Below are 20,163 nucleotides of genomic sequence, written 5' to 3' on the forward strand. Positions count from 1 at the left end.
CTTGAAGTATTTCTGCTAGGTAAGCAGAAGTTTTAAAATAACCTCCTAAAATTGCTTGAACTAAATTGTATTAAGCTAATTCCTTTATAAAAAAAATTTCAGGTTTAAGATTAATAGAAACACATTTCAGAATATTATTTTACTCAACAAATCATACAAGGTGTTCATTTTAAAACTTTCCACATCTGGTGTGTAGACTGTACAAAGGTAAGGCTTTTAACACTTGTACGTTCTCATTTCCCACTAATTTTACCTTGTTGAATCCAATTAAATTATTTTGAAAAATTCCCCAAAAGAGCCAATTTGGGGTGCTTTTTGAGAACTGTTCAAGTGTAAACATGGGTTGTGTGATGCATCAATATACAGGTCTAATCACCCTGATCAATTTGGTGCAAAACGCTAATTATCTTACACCGTATTTACAAGGTGGGTCATTCGTTTTTTTCGTGTAATCTTCCAATTAAAAAAAGTCTCAAACTTTAAGAATAAATAAACTGAAAGCAATAACAAATTTCATGTCACGTGAAAGGGTCTTTTTTAACAAACATTTTACGTATTTAAGTTGTCTTTCTATCTAATAATTGAAGATAGAAATTGGTTAATTTAGATTTATAATTAGAAAATGTTTAACTATTTTACTTTCATTCTTACAATTGTCAAATCCAAAGATTCAATTTTGATATGATGTGAAAAAAAAACAATTAATATATCAGGCACCCACAAATCGTTGTTTAAATATATTAGATTCAACTACATAAGGCGAAATAAACATCATTAGCATTTCGGGGTTTGACTTTTATCATAATTTACTTAAAGCCAGGGTCCATTATCTAACAAGAAAGGCTGGACCACTAAGTATTTAGTAATTACAAGTATTTAAGATGGTAAAAACATGCAATGCCCTTACAAAGGCTATGTATAAATAAATAAGAGGTTAATTTACCTTAATTTCGTCTTGTGACTCCAATACCTCCTTTAAGGTGGGCTACCATAATTTTGGCGACTATGTCGTCTTCTTCAGATCCTCGTCAAGAATAAAAAAAATAATTTTCACTCAAATCAAGGACGTCAAAGGATTTAACATAAACAGATTTTATGTCCTGTTTAAACGATGTTCATTCGTGTGTTCGTGTTGAATGTTTTGATGACCTCGATATGAGTGAAAACTAATTGATATTCATGACGAGGATCTGAAGAAGGCGATATAGTCACAGAAACGATCGTCTAGAGGAGGTAAATGACCAGACGAAAGTAAGGTAAATTAGCCTCTTATTAGATGTTAAGTGACTGGAGACTACACAAAAATGAAAATATATAAATTTCCTACGACCATTTACAACACTCTTGAAATGTATCAAAAATATTTCCGGCAAGATTTTTTTTACATCAGTAACAACTACATTACTAAGCATACAATGCAATTAATCAAAAGTAAATTTGAATGTTACAACCATATTATTTGAATGATATAAATTGAGCTAACGTAGGAGTCACAAACTGTTTTTTTTTTTAATTTTTACCACGAAAGAATAAGAGATTTTCAGTCATCAAAACCTTCTGATTTTATAGAACCATTTATACAATATGACCAAACAATAGCAAACATTCACTCAACACATTGAGGAACGTAACACAGAAAAGCCTATAGTACAAATTAATCTAAATGCCCAGATATCACAGCGCTGTCTGCACTTCTGGGCCGGCGTTATCTCATCGTTTACTGACTTTCAGCCAAGGTCCTGTAACACACATAGATACTGATATCAGGCCACAGTCTAAACTTCTGATCCTACGTCATCTCATCTTTAACTGACTTTCAGCCAAGGTCCTGTAACACACATAGATACTGATATCAGACCACAGTCTATACTTCTGATCCTACGTCATCTCATCGTTTACTGACTTTCAGCCAAGGTCCTGTAACACATATAGATACTGATATCAGACCACAGTCTATACTTCTGATCCTACGTCATCTCATCGTTTACTGACTTTCAGCCAAGGTCCTGTAACACACATAGATACTGATATCAGATCACAGTCTATACTTCTGATCCTACGTCATCTCATCGTTTACTGACTTTCAGCCAAGGTCCTGTAACACACATAGATACTGATATCAGACCACAGTCTAAACTTCTGATCCTACGTCATCTCATCTTTAACTGACTTTCAGCCAAGGTCCTGTAACACACATAGATACTGATATCAGACCACAGTCTACACTTCTGATCCTACGTCATCTCATCTTTAACTGACTTTCAGCCAAGGTCCTGTAACACACATAGATACTGATATCAGACCACAGTCTATACTTCTGATCCTACGTCATCTCATCGTTTACTGACTTTCAGCCAAGGTCCTGTAACACACATAGATACTGATATCAGACCACAGTCTATACTTCTGATCCTACGTCATCTCATCGTTTACTGACTTTCAGCCAAGGTCCTGTAACACATATAGATACTGATATCAGACCACAGTCTACACTTCTGATCCTACGTCATCTCATCTTTAACTGACTTTCAGCCAAGGTCCTGTAACATACATAGATACTGATATCAGACCACAGTCTACACTTCTGATCCTACGTCATCTCATCGTTAACTGACTTTCAGCCAAGGTCCTGTAACACACATAGATACTGTAATCAGACCACAGTCTACACTTCTGAACCTAAGTGATCTCATCGTATATCGATGTGAGCGCTCAATCTACACTTCTGGGCCTGCCTCATTTCATAGTCTGACTGTCAGCCAATGTCCTGTTACGAACAAATTTGGTATAATATTCAAGCAGAGTCTGCACTATTGGGCTAGTGTTATCTTATTGTCTACTGACTTTCAGCCCAGGTCCAGTAATAAATAAAGGTACAGTTTGCAGTGCTCAGCGTACACTAATGGGTTGTCGTTATCTTTTTGTCTTCATAGGTACTTCAACCCACTAAAGTATATATTTCAGGGCCCAGTCTCCGTTTTAGGGTGACCTAATGCCAGTTTTCTAGGATTGGTACTGGAAATATTAATAGTATGAGTACTGGAATAAAGGCGGAAATCAAGGATAAAGCCCTATATTTTCTTCCAAATTCTATTTCTGAGTAAAGTTTAGTAATATACTGAGCTGCTCGTTAATCTTGGCTGAATATATCTCATCCTCTAATTATAACTTAGTTAAAATACTCCATCATACTGAAATAGTAGCCTATGTAAAATCAATAAAAATGTTATTAATTATTTGGAATTTATATTTATGGAATTCTAACTATTTGACTTGCTTACGTTTCTTAGGTACAGCTCCTAGGTCGTACAAGCTGAGTGGGATTCTGCTTGATGTTTGACTTCCTGTTGTTACCATCCCTTCGCTGGTTATCACTGGAACAGATGTATTAAATTTACTAAGTTCAAAGCATGAAAACACAGGCAATAGAATTATTAATCTCTGTGTTTGCACCCCCCTTCATAATTACGGTGAAGTATATTGTGGAAACTTCAAGAAAAAAAGGGTTCAATTCAAGGGTAAATTTAAGGTTAAAAAACTACTTGGAAAATTATAATCATTGAAGCATTTTGCTCCTCAAGACATCAAAGACACTTTTATTCGTAAGTTCACAAGGATGGAATAGTAAATAGCTGAACAATTTGAAAAGCTTTCCTTAAAGGATTCAATTACTATTCAAAGGTAATGGAAACAAAACCCCACCTGAACAACATTAGAACTTTTAACTCTGCATTTTCTCGGGTAAATATAATTTAAGATATTACAGCAACTAACCAAAAGAATGCCAATTGCAGCAAAACATATTGTGACTGACAGGTCTTGCAGGAAGTACTTAAGTTCTTAAGTGATGTGAACAAATTGCATCACTATTTAAAATTAACGGTATCAGCAATCTGACAGTTACTTTCTCCCATTGGCTTGTCAACAACCCTTATCATGGGTAAGCGGTGGGAGTATGATACTTTATTGGGAAAATCACAAAATTTGAATTAACTTTTGAACCGTAATTTTTAGCCACATGGGGTTGCGCTATTTTCTTTAGAACTACATATTCTGTATAAGGACCAGAACATAGGTACTAATTTTAATCAAAACAGGGTATTTAAAAAAATCTGATTTTCCGTTATTTTATGGGGTTGTTATGGGAAGATAACATAAGTTACAGTACTTTTTGAATCATAATTCGTACAGCAATGGGAGTTGTACCATTTTTAGTATAAAATTAAAAAAAAAAAACGCTAAAAAAAGATCAGCTTTTGAACAATTATAAAATATTTACAAGAAATGTTGATTATATGAACTGATATGTACATCGTGAGCATTTCCATTAGTAACATAGTCTTTGAGTTGAATCTTTAAAACTCAACAGAAGTTATGACTGTTATTCGTTTTGAAATAACTCCTGTAATAGCCTACTTTACAATTGCTCAAATTCCACCAACTGTTACACTAGTTAAGTAGTTTACGCAACGATTGCGCTAAGTTAGTCTTTACGACACGAGTAGAAAATTTAAGGCACGAGCCTTGGCGAGTAAAAACTTCTACGAGTGTCGTAAAGACTATTAACGCGAGTTGCGTACACTACTTTACCTACGACAGTTTTTTTTAATTACTAACAATCTGGTTTTTAATTACTAAAAATCACTACTCATTACTTCTTAGAGATGTTATGTTTTCGTTTATTGTCAGTGCCAATGAAAGGAAAGAGATGCAACGACGTATTGTATGATCAGCTGATTTCCTGTAATTACGTGTTTGTAAAACTTCGTTAAAAAAATACGTCACCTTTTTCAGGGAATGTGTTCTGCTAGCAGCATTCTTACCATAAATACTGTATCAGGTACAAATGGGGAAATTTTGTATTTTGTTTTTGACAACTGAATGATTATAGTGAAACGGTTAATTTACAGTTAGATCTCAGCATCTAATATTATAGAATATTATAAACAGTTTGTTCTCTCATTTCCATCTCGTCAACTTCACTTTAACTAACTGAAATTTTTAAATTTTGTAATCTACCTTCCTTTAACTTCCATAAACTTAGGTTAAGAATACGCGAGTATCAACAGGAACAAGTCAGATCAACAATTAAAACTGATCAGCTTATTAGTTGACGTTCGAAGCATTACAGTTTTACTTCTTTTCTCTCAATCCTTGAACCTCATTGGTCCGTTACCCTGTTGTTATGAGAAAAACTATGCTGTTATGAAATGAAACTATGCTGTTATGAAAGTAAACAGCTGTTAAGTGAAACTTTTCAATTCTAAGAACTAAACTGAAATGGATACTAAAAAACTGTCGTAGGTAAAAATATTTATACTTCTGATAAATATTAATGTTTATTACCAAACGTTTTTGAGGTACACCTCATTTGCTAATGAAATAAATATATTTTAAATAACAAAATCGTGGATGCTACGCTAACCAAAGAAAAAATGTTATACAGTACTTGATTTAATTTTTTCCCACAAAATTATTATTCGGAGCTTGGCTATTTATTAACTGAACACCCTGTATATTTTAGAAATAAACTGTTATTTATATAGTTATAAAGCTATGTCTTACCAAGGGTGTTAGAAAGGATGTTGCAGTTGGGCGTGTTTAACGTGGTGAGAACTCTGTTTTTCCCTGACTTGACTCCATGCCACTGTAAGACTACTGGCCTCTCCATCTGCAGCAAGGTCATGCCTCTGGAAAATATTAAAAATATTAATTTTAAATTACATTGTGTTTGTTTACGTTTGCAGGATTGAAACTGCGAAATATAATACGGTTCAGGTCCTTGGCTTTTGCATTGTAACATATTAGACTGTTCTAACAAAGAATATTTGTTAATCACCAAATCTAATTATTAGTTCGATACATTTGGGCAGTTTTAAGTGCCAATATTTACAAAAAACCCAATATTGCGGCTCCGAGTTTGGGTGTTATTGAGTGTTAAAATTAAAATGCATTTTAAAAAATGTAAGGGGTATCATAGTCACTATGTTCATGTGCAATTCTAGTTTTTAAGAACGTAAGATCAAGAACACCAAATGATTTGCTTTTTATATGCTTTGCAGAAAACTGGGGACTATGCAATCAAAAGCCTTTTTAGAGCCTTTCGTCACATCTCATACTACAATGTAAACTATTACTGCTTAAGGTATAACTTCAATATGATTCAGAAAGAGTTCACTAACATTTTTGACGTGTAAAATGACAGGCTCGTTATCAGGGTACTTGTGTTATCAGCCATGGTGCTGCCTGGCATTTCCTGGACCATGTACAGTAATGATGGTTACCTAGGGTCGGGCTCGCTGTGGAAGCTGTGTTCACCATTAACCATGTACAGTAATGATGGTTACCTGGGGTCGGGCTCGCTGTGGAAGCTGTGTTCACCATTGACCATGTACAGTAATGATGGTTACCTGGGGTCGGGCTCGCTGTGGAAGCTGTGTTCACCATTGACCATGTACAGTAATGATGGTTACCTGGGGTCGGGCTCGCTGTGGAAGCTGTGTTCACCATTGACTGTGTGGCGAGGGAAGCAGCGGAAGTGTGTGCGGTGCAGGGCGTGTATGGAGGCTGGACTAGAGGCGACGTCTCTCGCAGGTACCGAGGGTCGCTTCCCAGGACATCCTCTCTGGGACCCCGCCATGGTGGAGCTGCTCACCCCAGTCGTACAAGCAGAGATGTACTGCTTCACTGATGACCGGAAGTGCGGGTGTGACAGGCCGTAGATTATAGGATTATACACGACCGATGCCTACGGTTAAAAATACATTGTATTACAGGCATGCATTATAGAGAAATTCATGAACATAGCTATTTTTTCATAAGTGTATCAGTACTGCCTTTCTTGCAAAAAATAATATCGATGAATTAATATGGATAAGCCGTTGCCTCGTCATTAAAAAACGTCTACCAAATAAAAAGAAAAGTGTCTTTTATTTTTAACTAATATCGTGAATTTTATAGTTTTTGTTTTTTTTACGTAGCTTAACAAAAAGTAAAATACATAGGAAGATAAAATCCTCAAGTAGTGTCTTTCCACAAGGATGTAAACCATTTTTCGCCTAGTTAAATAGTAAGCAGTTGGTTTCTGTACTGTTTTTAGAACAAGTCGCTGTCTACAGAAATTACCGGAAATCAGCAAGAGTGATTTACCGGTGAGTTCTGCTAAACACCTCAACGCGATGCTACTTTTGCCAGCTCAACAACCCCGCCTCCCCTGCTTGTAATAGACTTAGTCACCAAACATTGCAAATATTTGCAAATATATTCATCAGTTTGAATCACTTCGATTGACGAACTGCTTCTTGTACACCATTGTAACATTTACGAATTAATTTATTACAGAAGATGCATTACGGTAGAGTACAATGTGAAATTCCACGTTATGTTATGGTTTACTTGTAAAAAAATGATAAAATCTGCAGCGTGTATAGCCAGAAACAGGTATGAGTTACAGTAATCCTTGTTTTCAAAGTGGCAACTTGATCGACATATTAATAAGGTGTTATATACAATTAGTAAGAATTTAGAAATATTACACACATGGGTCATAACAGTGCTATAACTCACAATAAGTCATATCATCAGCTTGAATTTGTAAAAGATTTCGTGTATTTGACATAAATACATAAAACCAGTAATTCATCTTTGTACTGTACCGGCTCACTCCTTGCTTTGCTGTATACGATCCACGCACGGGCGGTTAGTCTATGTGGACGGGCAAATGCAAGGTTAAAAGAGGCCACCAACCTCTTTTATAAAAAAATTTAACATCATCACAATCAGACTGTGGCTCACTCTAACTATGAAGATTTTGTTTAAGACTAGGAAAACTTTAACACAAGGATGAAATGACTTAAGGACTAAAATGATGATATAAAAAAAATCACTCATTATAAAATGACTTATATACTATTCTTTGAGTTTTGACTTTATTTACGTTATGTTCCTAAATTTTGTTTACCATATCACTCAAATATAACGAAAACAACATTTACTACCATACCTTGGCAAAGAAGGCAGGAAGAGCTGTTACCCAAGGATTTAGCCATTCGCGAGGACCAAACTGACCGATGAATGTTATGACTGCATATGGAGTCCAAGAAATTATAAACAGAAGTACTAGTACGAAGATTATCTCGGCCGTTCGAACTGTAGAGGATGAGCGAGTGTGGACGAACGGCCGCGTGGAGATGTAGCCCCTTGGCTTGCCCCCTCCTGTAACACATTATTACGAATGTCATGATGTTAGCCTCCGAATCACTTTAGTTAATAAAAATGGTTTAAATACCTTTTAACTGTCAGGTGATCCTTTGAGTAGTATATTACACTACTGCAGTTTCAGCCCTCAGGGGGCTTTCTTCAGGTGTCGAAGGAGGTCAAAATTTGTCATTCATACGAATTCGTCACATTAAAACTACGAGAACACAAATACGACTACGGACACGAACACGAACACGAACATAAAAAACGAATACACACGTAAGAGTCACAAACATTTCCCATGGGTTAATTGATGCGCGACGCGTGCGAGGAGCTAGCCTAGACTAACTGGTAGTAGTCTAGGCTAGCTCCTCGCACGCGTCCATTATGATACAAAATATTGTCAATCTCTTTTGAAGTAAAAAATGTCGAAGAGTTGTTTTCATCACTTAAATCCTATTCATGATCAAGCACCATTCCCAACAAAACCCTAGGAAAATGTAGGGACGATTGGAGTTGTCAGTCTCAAACATATGGCAAAAGGTCGAGCGTCGCGCTTTAAGGCTTTTAAATCCAATAACTGAATTGGCAAAATGGAGGCATTATACGACACTGTCCGATGCTTTTTTACATTCGATGTCATTGATATCTGTATAGGTTATAAAATAAGGGTAGATACAATATGTTTGAATTTTTCGTATGTTTAGACATAGTATGTATAGACTAAATAACGTGACCATAATTATCAAACAAACTTGGATACCAGTCATATATATGGATAGCAAACAATTAATTAGTTGATTAATTCAGTATTATTTTTTTAATCTTAATATTCAATTTAATTAGGTGCATACAGAACATAATTATTTTGTCACACAGGTCTGAATTGAAACCTAATTTTCTCCCCAAAGTTTTATTTACTCTTATCATGTGTAGCACTTAAAAATAACGTTAAATGTTTGCAGTGCTTTTTAAGGCTACACGACTACAATGTCCCTTATTGGATGTTATTTTGATCGTTATATCTTGAAATCAATTCCTGGGTGTTCGGTCTTAGTGTTTACCTTAACCTATTCAACAAAACCTACTATTTAGACAGTTTGTTTTCAATCTATGAGTATGGATCACGTATAAAGACTAGTTGGTATTTTTTTATAAGTATTTACTAAAACAACTACCGTAGAATGGGGTGAATAGAAACACTTTTTGACTTTTAAGCTTCTGTAAAACCGATATTTTTAATTTTTAAATTTTCAACACTAGCTCATATTTTTGGTCTTGAACTCCTCTACTCAAACCAGTTATCAATTTTTTTCTTTTTAATCACTAAGCAAAAAAAAAATAAAATATGGCTGTTTCTATTCACCCCGCACTTTGGGGTGAATAGAAACACTGTGTTAAATTGATGATTGTTGCTTTTCCTCACTTACCAGAGGCAATAGAAACATGAAATTTATGCTTGTTAGCTTAGGTTGTTGTAAATAAAAATATTTAAAGTTAATTAACACATTTATTTATAAGTACGAAGTATAAAAACGTCGTTTTCATAAACCCTTATCCAAACAAATCGGAGAACATAAATGACAATGGGTGAAATCAGAGTAACAAAATCTTACATAGAAACCAACTAAATGAAGAGTAAAATCAGACAAATCATCCTCAAAATACAACACTCCCTTAAATCTACTAGTTGTACACGGCTTGGGAGTTGGAAGCCGATCGTACTACGTCATCGACTTTGAAGAGGGCCTCTTAATCCGTCTCTCAGAACTTGTTGGTTTGCGCAATTTTCTTGATGAATCTTCCTATTTATCCTTCCTCGTCAAATTCAATAACTTTTGCAACATATACACGATAGCAAGGTTTGTTTTTCCCCATTACTTTGACAATTACATGATCATGAAGGGACAACTTTGAAGACTCACTGATGTCTTGAGCTAGGTATGCTGGTTCTTCTTCATCAAATTGTTCGTCTTTGTCACTTTCTTCCAGTGTGACTGATGTAGAATCATCTTCATCTCTGGTATTTTTTTTTCTTTTTTGGGGGGTTTTCAGGTCAACCTTTATTTGCACCACTGGTTAAAAAAGTGTTTCTATTCACCCTGGTTTTGCAAAATCATGACATAACCTAAATTAAAAATAAAGTAAAAAAATATAGTTTATTCTAAGGCTAATCTATTAACACACTTGGTTTTATGATACCTAAGACAATATAAAAAATGGTTATTAACATAAATACATGTAATAGGTTCATACTTAGAGAGAAAGTTTTGAAAAGAATGTTTTTCGCAAACATTTTCAAATGATGTTTCGCATCATCCAACATCCGAAGCAGTGATACCAATATGCTAAACTAATTTTTCCCAGGTAGATAGGATATGGTTATAATGGGAGAAAATAATTCCCTTATATAAAGTCAATGTATAACAAAGTTATAAAAATGTGAATCATTCATTGAAGTTTTGTTTCTATTCACCCTGTTGTTTCTATTCACCTCATTTTTACGTTTTGTTTAATTTGTCACATATGTCCACATATGATTTTGTTACCGTTGGCTTTGACGTCCTTCATTTCCCGACCGTGAGCCAAGATAGCGACCATGATGAACACGTAGCAGTAGGAAATGACGGCCACAGGCATCACAAAGCCAAGGGTCAGCAGGTAGATGTAGTAGGCGCGGTTGGCAGAAGAGCGCGTCGTGTAGTCCCAGGAACATGAGGTGAGGAAACCCTCGGGCTCGTACTTGGACCAGCCGAAAAACGGAGGCAGCGACATGGTTAGGCAGTACAGCCAAGCGAATACGCAGGTCTGTCGGTAATAGAAACACAAAGTAAACATACGAGTATAAATATACAATAAGTGTATGTAAATTGCATACTATCGCATATGTGAATTTGGCAACTAAAAGTACCTGGTGCTTGCTGGTGCCAATTAAACCATTTAAAATAATTCCAGTTTTATTTAGTTTTAAAAGTATCGAGTGTTAAGAGCTTCAGACTATTTTTTTTTTTCATCCAAATAAACTATCTAATCATTCAAAGACGGTAAATCAATAAAGTGATGTGTATTTGGTAGCCACACATTGTAGATTTTCCCAGGTATAAACACTATTTGTAACCCAGCAAAGCTGCACCTTACTTGTTATAGACTTATTCATATTGATTTCAGTAAATCCTGATACTTCCTGGATACTTCATATAATTCACTTTACGAAATAAATTGTTCAGATGTTAGTAACACAAGGGTATTTTATTTTTAATCTTAAATCAATATTTCATAATGTTAACTTTGCAGTGTATTAGAGTAGAACAAAATATGCCATTATATGTAACGCATTAACCTTGCGTGCGCCGTACTTGGTGAGCTTGCGACTGCCCGACAGAGGCTTGGCCGTGATCACCCAGTATCTTTCTACTGCTATAGCGGCCAGGGTGACTATAGACAACAGTCCGAAGTGGCCCACTCCCCCAGCATACAGCATGCAGCCTGGAGGTGAAATAGGATCAGGTTTATGTAAAACTGCAATTTAATATCTACAAATTTCATTCCAAAAACCCATTTTTTTTGTTTTAAAACGGTGGGGTACACTTTGAACCTTGGATTTGCCAATCCAAATAAACCTCAATGCATTCTAGTAGGGGGTATTAAGCTGAGTAAGGGAACTTGAAGCTCATGAGCTGCACTGACATATTTGCACGTTAGCAAATATTAGTGAGCTATTTGAGTAAAAGTAGTATACTTTTGACTAGACAATAGATACGGTTTGAGCCAGGAAATGTACTCGAATGTTTCTCCAACATGAAACCTTAATATTTAGAACAAGAGTTTTTTTTTTATCAAACTTAACAAATAAGGCTGCATAAAATTTTTAAAAAATATCGTAAAACACAAGCCTCTTTTTGGTTTAACATTTTCTATTGCTTATCAGTGAATAATTTGAGAAAATATTCTGGGATCTAAATTATCTCATGAGTTTCAGCTGTTGTTCAAATAAATCTTAGAATCAGAGACATTGTTTCCGTATCTTCACCACTTATAAAAGTAAATACCGTACTGTAGCCTCTTGGTTTTAAGATAAGTTTATGAAATTATACTTAGTGTGCCAAAATAACGTGACGGTTTTTAATATTAAAGAGCTCGAGAACAAAAGTAAAATTTGATGTATTAAATAATGTTATATTGGTCACACTATTATGCCATTTCCATTTATGAAATAATTTATGAATTACATTACTTAGGTGATAACCTTCTCCGTTGACGCAGGCTTCCCATCATTTTTGCATATTCGCAGTCACCTTCCGTGTCATCGCCTGAGGCATAGTAGCAGTCTCTTCCCGGATACACTGCTTGAGTTCAGGGATGGTTTGAGGTTTCGAAAAGAACGCCTTTCTTTTTAAGTAGCCCCACAGCCAACAGTCACACGAAGTCTGGGGATCGCGCTGACCACGGCACATTACCAAACCGTGAGATCATTCTACCGGGAAAAAGTTCACGCAAAACTGTCATTGAATCATTGGCTGTGTGAAAAGTTGCGCTGTCCTGCTGAAACCATGTGTTCGTCATGTCTATCCCTAATTCGCAGTTGTGGAACCAAAAACCTCCTCAGCATTTCCACATAGCGTTCCGAGTTTACAATGACGGCGTTCCCCCTTTTGTACGGGAGGAAGTTGAGATCTAAATGTAAAATTCTACGTAAAGAATAGTTTGAAATTACCTAGGCCAATCACGTAGATTGCCTACGAGCAGAACGATTAGGACTTTGAACTACACTACATCGAACAGTTTCGTTTAAATGTTGTACTAACTGAACGAGACCGGCTACTTGGCTTGATCTTTATTTCAGAAGCTATGTTTCGAAAGTTAAAAACAAACTTGAAAATAGTGTTTGGAGAAATAATAGCTCCATGATGCCCTGGCTAAAAATGAACGCATAACAATCGTTGAGTTCAAGTTACAGACTCTTTGTTTAAAAAATCTCTCAATATCAAAAGAACGATGTTGCGCCAACCACTGGTTATACCACATGTTTATTTGTTAAATCAACATAACCTAAAAATGGCATAACATAAGCAATCGTTCACTACAAGAATGAGGTCTCTAGCTACTATAACAGCTGACTTATTACATATCAGAAACCATGAGGATTTTTGGTGCACCCTTTATTTACGTTTGCATCAAGATTCAACACTTATTTTGGTTTTAAATGTGAATGTCGATTAGCCTACTGAACAAGCTATGTAACAAAGTATACTATTGATTCAATTCCGCTCGGAAGAACGTATGTACATCAATGACTTGTACCATTTTTTAAATATAAATCCAATTTTTGTCGTGGTTTTGTTTTATTTTACTACTAGTGTACATGTTGCTCGATTTCGAGCAATTGCAAAGTATTACATGAGTTATTTCAAAACGAATAGCAATCATTTTAAAAGAGTCAACTCAAAGATTACCGGTGTGTAACTCAGACTATGTTTATCTTCGTTATTGCTAACCTAAAGCATTCCGGCCGGTTTTCTCCTTCTCAAAATGCCTCGCTGTAAAGGCGACACAGGTCATTGATAGAGGACCAATTGAGAACGAAAAGTCGTTTTGGGGTAGTGTTAGGGCGCATTTGTAACTTATAGTTGAGATTGTCCAGGGTCAGGTGCTGACTGTGATGAGTTAAGCATAGACAAAAAGAATTCTTTTTGTCTATCGTTAAGCCTATTACGCGCCACTGTTCTGCGGTCGTTATCACGATTACACGATGTTTCGTTGTCGCGACGGAGGCATTTAAAAGAAAAAAACAACAAATAAACAAATTATAGTTACACAAAACAACGATAAATGTACAAATTTAAGCTACACTCATGCTAACATGAACCGTCTAGGGGTTATGTTTTCACAAACTCAATAGTAAATAAATATACTCAATGTGTTTCATTGAATTGAAAAATAAATAACAGCTGATCAAAATGTAAACAATTATGTTCTTCATAAGGATAACATGGGAACTTTAACAGCCACTGGGGCAGATCCCAAGGGACTTTTTCAAAAATGTAAGGCCAGTTTGCAAATATAGGCGACACGCTCTTTCCAATGAGACGTCAATGGATAAAATCGGTTAATAAATGGCGGAGGAGTTCAACCGACAAAGTTTCGTGTAGCGTATTAATTATATAGATACTTAGTTAAGTACGTCTAAATTAAAACGTCTTTATTTAGGGAACTTGTATACATATTTTTATTTTGTTTTGTGGACACTTTTAACAAGGCCTCGAGTGGTATGTTACACCAATATTACATTAATATAGTATGACAAATGTTTATAATAGTGGATCAAATATATCCACAAATACATTGATTGCAGAAGTGGTGGTCTATTTGTTTACGGGGGCAAGACTTTTAACAGGACGGGTAATACAAAAATGCAGCCTGGCTGGAGTCTTACGCTATAGAAATACTACGTGGTTGTTTATTTTTTCAAGAACGGTAACTTTGAATAATGTTTGTGTTTGGGAGACTCTCATCATTATACTATAAGAGGCCAATTAGAAATGCTGTCTTTTCTTCACTACCTCGTCCTTTCCAACCAAGAAAACTTGCGCTTTAAACACAATTAGGTTTTTAATTTTAATTTTTTTATCAAAAGTGTTAAGAAATTTTTTGTATTTAAATCAAACAAAACAAAACCCAAATTAAAACCGTATATTTAGTATAATCAAAAGTTAATTAATAAAAATATTTCATCCGTATGCAATTATTTGTATAATACCTATATCAAAGACGTTTAGTAGAATTAAGTATCATTAACAGATTCATTTCCAAAGACAATGGCTACAGACAAGAAAATCTCTATTTTGATCATTAATTCTCTCTGTTTCAATTACTTTAAAAGTACCTCACCTTTGAACAAATATTAGTCGCAGTAAAAAGTTCCGGCTTTATTTATCAAGAATTTAATTAATGACTGTAATAATCCAAGCCATATATTAATCAGGTATTTCCCAAATACATTTTTACACAATTTTCATGACACGTGTTACACAAACATTAAAAATAGTATATTCAAAACGTCGCAAAAGCCTAGACTTAAAATGTGTTATTGATAGTTAAGGCTTAAAGCAAGTTCAGTTTATACTATTTGATTCCAAACAGCTCAAATTGGTTAGGGCTTTTTTAAAGTTTGGGTTTTGGAGTATATTTCTCCAGTTGAATTTTCCTATTTTGAATTTATAAAATTTTAAAAGGCTAAATGCTTTAAAAATTACGGCTCGCAAATTTCTTCATCACTTCTTCCACAAATTTGAGCAATGGTTGCGCAGTAGGTATATGACTTTTCCCGTAAAAGGTCATAGTTACTCACACTACTTACCCATTATTAGGGTTGTTGACAAGCTAATGGCAAATATATGTGTCAGTTTGCTAATACCATTGAATTACTTTCAGTATTAAATTATTATTACACAACAATTTGGATGTGTTTGACTACAAGATCGTAGATTATAAATTGTTCCCGTAAACAAAAGTAAAAACCAAAGAAATATTTGAAAAGCATTTAGTTGATAGATCCAACTATTGATTAGGCTTTATCCACCTAATCGTCCGAAGGCCCATCGATGCTTGAAGGAGGACACGACTGCCATCCCATGCAGCAGGGAAGTACACAGATCTGCTACTGCCAGGTTCACTACGAACGAAGAGAATGGTCCCCTCAACCGCCTGAATCTGCCAATAACAAACACATCAAGTCATTATTATTAACGTTTAAAATGAATAGTATGGTTCGATTTATTACTAAGTTGTTTATTTGAGTTTGGCTATCAACAAAATATAGTACTAAGTACTTTTCATGTACTTACTTTAATAAGTACCGTTAGTAAAATATATTACGGTATATATATTTGTGTGTGTGTGTGTATGTGTATTTATATATTTACATGTATAGGTAATTTAAATATAATTGTAATAATTATATAATATGATTTATATGTATAAATATACATATATGTTTATGTATGTTTAAGTATAAGTAATACTAATTAAGTACTTACTTTTGCTAAATAACTTATTTAGTTTCAAAAAATCTTGTAGTTCTGTTTAAATCACTCATTAATTTGTTTAATTAGTTTGTTAATTAGTATTTTTAAGTAATTGCACCTAATCCAAGAACTAATCTAAAGCCATAGTTAATTTAATTGACTTAATTAACTCTCTCCGTCAGAATAAAATTAAAAATTACCAATGATTTAAGGGATGGTAATAGCTATTGTTTAACAGTACGCCTTCCTCGTTATACAATACAAGAGGTGTTCTAAGTGTATTCTTGGCAAATGTTTTGTATACTGTAGAACCTGTTGTGACTATTGAATTCTAACTGATTTAATGATAAAAGTGTCCCTATTTTTACGTCATTGGACTTTTATAATTTTATAGCAGTCAGTTATTGTACCATAGATAAAACATACAGTCTATGATGGTACTTAAACTTAAGCAAAAAAGGTTTTGCTTAAAAAAATTACAATTGGTGGCCACAACTTTTGTTTTGAACTCCACTCAGGAAGAAAATAACAAAGATATACTTTTTTGTTTGTTTAGTTGTTTTAAATAGCCGCCGATATGAACTATTGTCAAAATAGCGCTCTTTTCAAACTCAATCTTAATAGTTGTTATTTTTTTATTTGAAAAAGCAAGCAGAGGTCTGGTCAAAACTTAATGATAATAACACTTAATATATTATACGGTTTATATTATAGTGGTTCTGAAATCCGGGCAGATACTGTTTCGCTGTAAAACAAGTAAACAATATAAACTGATAGCCATGTTTGTATTCAAACACATCAATTTATTTTTTATACGAGCTAATAAATGACCAAGTGTTTCGTTTCTTGGAGTGTAGAGCGAGAGGAGTTGTGTAAGAGCATTGACAATATATTATATAGTCAATGGTAAGAGCCTGTGTGGGCTGTATGTGATCACTATCGAGTGTAACTAAGCCATCTCTGTACAAGTCATGATACTTCACTTGTAAATCATAATATACATGTAATTGATAAGTGGATGAGTGGTAAGTGAAAACTAATCACTGCGTGTGAATGAATTGTATTTTTACTAACGTGAGGTAATTGATTGCTATTGCCACGATGTACTTGTTTAGTTACACAGTTAGTACTATTTGTGAAAAGTTTTCTACACTGTTGGTTATGTTGATGTACATATATTCAAATACCTCGTTGGGAAAAGTTCATTCAGTGGCAGCACTTTTAGTAGTAAATTGTTAATGAGATAGGCTTTGAATAACGTGAATGTATAACAATGACAAACATACACAAATTCTGGTTTTCTATAGTAGTGTTTATATAGATATATAAATATAGATATGAAAAATAGAAAAATAGGGCTACTATATATAAATAAAGATTAAACATTAATAAACTTAGTACCCAAGTAAAATTATTTATTAAAATATTTACTGACTATAGTTTCGGCTCTAAGGCCATTTTCAAAGTAAACAAAAATCAAAATAAGATATGTAAATAAATAAATAACATGTGATATTATAAAACTTTTCTAACTTGTAACATAATTTTGTCTTCATTGATTAATTTATATACTATATGATGTGTTGTACTTATTTTCATTAATATTTTCTCAATTTTGCAATTTTTTCATATATTGGATTGTTCAATTTTGGAATAATTGTATTTAAAATATTTGATTTGTTATTTTTGTAGTTCATATACATATTAATTTCTTCTTTTACATTCAATTTTTCTCTGTCTTTTTCAATTTCTAATATTGTTAAGTTTTCTTCGATCTTAGTAAACTTATGTTTGGATTTTAGTAAATGATCTGCAAAATTTGATTTCATTGATGTTTTGTTCTTCGATTTATATGCCTGTATATGTTCGTTGAATCTAACTTTAAAATTTCGATAGGTTTGTCCAATGTAGTACAATGAACTACAAAAATAACAAATCAAATATTTTAAATACAATGATTCCAAAATTGAACAATCCAATATATGAAAAAATTGCAAAATTGAGAAAATATTAATGAAAATAAGTACAAAACATCATATAGTATATAAATTAATCAATGAAGACAAAATTATGTTACAAGTTAGAAAAGTTTTATAATATCACATGTTATTTATTTATTTACATATCTTATTTTGATTTTTGTTTACTTTGAAAATGGCCTTAGAGCCGAAACTATAGTCAGTAAATATTTTAATAAATAATTTTACTTGGGTACTAAGTTTATTAATGTTTAATCTTTATTTATAAATATAGATATATAGATATATATATAGTGTTTATATAAATAAAACATTCTTTTCCAGAAATATTTTCCATAAATATTTTTATATATAAAATTGCATTTGGCCAACATATTTCCTAAATGGTTTAAATACCACGTGCATTTCTATAGAGCTCTGTTGTATTACCTGGTAAACACAAATAGTACCAGAGCGTTTCCAAGGACTCCAGCAGTCCCCACTGCTAACAACAGACTTCCTACCACATAGTGTACCTCAGGTCTGATCTCTGGGAGATATCCCCACTCCGTACCGTTGGTCTCCTGTACAAACAAAGCAGTATATCAGTCAACATATAGCGTTGCCAAGCACTCCAGCAGTCCCCAATTCTAACAACAGACTTCCTACCACATAGTGTACCACAGGTCTGATCTCTGGGAGATATCCCAACTCCGTACCGTTGGTCTCCTGTACAAACAAAGCAGTATATCAGTCAACATATAGCGTTGCCAAGCACTCCAGCAGTCCCCACTGCTAACAACAGACTTCCTACCACATAGTGTACCTCAGGTCTGATCTCTGGGAGATATCCCCACTCCGTACCGTTGGTCTCCTGTACAAACAAAGCAGTATATCAGTCAACATATAGCGTTGCCAAGCACTCCAGCAGTCCCCAATTCTAACAACAGACTTCCTACCACATAGTGTACCTCAGGTCTGATCTCTGGGAGATATCCCAACTCCGTACCGTTGGTCTCCTGTACAAACAAAGCAGTATATCATTCAACATATAGCGTTGCCAAGCACTCCAGCATTCCCCACTGCTAACAACAGACTTCCTACCACATAGTGTACCACAGGTCTGATCTCTGGGAGATATCCCCACTCCGTACCGTTGGTCTCCTGTACAAACAAAGCAGTATATCATTCAACATATAGCGTTGCCAAGCACTCCAGCAGTCCCCAATTCTAACAACAGACTTCCTACCACATAGCGTACCTTAGGTCTGATCTCTGGGAGATATCCCCACTCCGTACCGTTGGTCTCCTGTACAAACAAAGCAGTATATCAGTCAACATATAGCGTTGCCAAGCACTCCAGCAGTCCCCAATTCTAACAACAGACTTCCTACCACATAGTGTACCTCAGGTCTGATCTCTGGGAGATATCCCCACTCCGTACCGTTGGTCTCCTGTACAAACAAAGCAGTATATCGGTCAACATATAGCGTTGCCAAGCACTCCAGCATTCCCCACTTCTAACAACAGACTTCCTACCACATAGTGTACCTCAGGTCTGATCTCTGGGAGATATCCCCACTCCGTACCGTTGGTCTCCTGTACAAACATAGCAGTATATCAGTCAACATATAGCGTTGCCAAGCACTCCAGCATTCCCCACTTCTAACAACAGACTTCCTACCACATAGTGTACCTCAGGTCTGATCTCTGGGAGATATCCCCACTCCGTACCGTTGGTCTCCTGTACAAACAAAGCAGTATATCATTCAACATATAGCGTTGCCAAGCACTCCAGCATTCCCCACTGCTAACAACAGACTTCCTACCACATAGTGTACCACAGGTCTGATCTCTGGGAGATATCCCCACTCCGTACCGTTGGTCTCCTGTACAAACAAAGCAGTATATCATTCAACATATAGCGTTGCCAAGCACTCCAGCAGTCCCCAATTCTAACAACAGACTTCCTACCACATAGT

At 34.8% G+C, this 20,163-nt stretch overlaps 1 protein-coding gene across 1 annotated transcript; it reads right to left on the reverse strand.

Annotated features, from left to right (window-relative positions):
* Positions 1 to 174: 174 nt before the first annotated feature.
* LOC128983010 (rhodopsin-like) lies at positions 175 to 19,792 on the reverse strand. The gene is made up of 16 exons (XM_054402132.1): positions 19,733 to 19,792; positions 19,576 to 19,635; positions 19,443 to 19,490; positions 19,286 to 19,345; positions 19,141 to 19,200; positions 18,996 to 19,055; positions 18,851 to 18,910; positions 18,632 to 18,765; positions 15,779 to 15,909; positions 11,540 to 11,685; positions 10,749 to 11,007; positions 8,003 to 8,214; positions 6,474 to 6,748; positions 5,566 to 5,690; positions 3,282 to 3,374; positions 175 to 1,739 (listed from the first exon to the last, which is right to left on the reverse strand). Exons 1-16 carry the CDS (start codon positions 19,790 to 19,792, stop codon positions 1,711 to 1,713), a joined length of 1,812 nt encoding a protein of 603 aa, XP_054258107.1. The 3' UTR covers positions 175 to 1,710.
* Positions 19,793 to 20,163: the final 371 nt, after the last annotated feature.

This window comes from Macrosteles quadrilineatus, unplaced genomic scaffold (assembly GCF_028750875.1).
Source record: "Macrosteles quadrilineatus isolate MER2022 unplaced genomic scaffold, UCM_ALF_1.0 Scaffold_1__1_contigs__length_201487025, whole genome shotgun sequence".
NCBI lineage: Eukaryota > Metazoa > Arthropoda > Insecta > Hemiptera > Cicadellidae > Macrosteles > Macrosteles quadrilineatus.

Bases quoted from the DNA above. Each gene is read 5' to 3' on its own strand.
- LOC128983010 (XM_054402132.1), bottom strand. From the start codon at position 19,792: ATGTTTGTACAGGAGACCAACGGTACGGAGTGGGGATATCTCCCAGAG. The intron at 19,346-19,442 runs GTACGCTATGTG...TTGTTTGTACAG, and splicing joins TCCCAGAGATCAGACCTAAG to GAGACCAACGGTACGGAGTG. The intron at 19,056-19,140 runs GTAGGAAGTCTG...TTGTTTGTACAG, and splicing joins GACCTGAGGTACACTATGTG to GAGACCAACGGTACGGAGTG.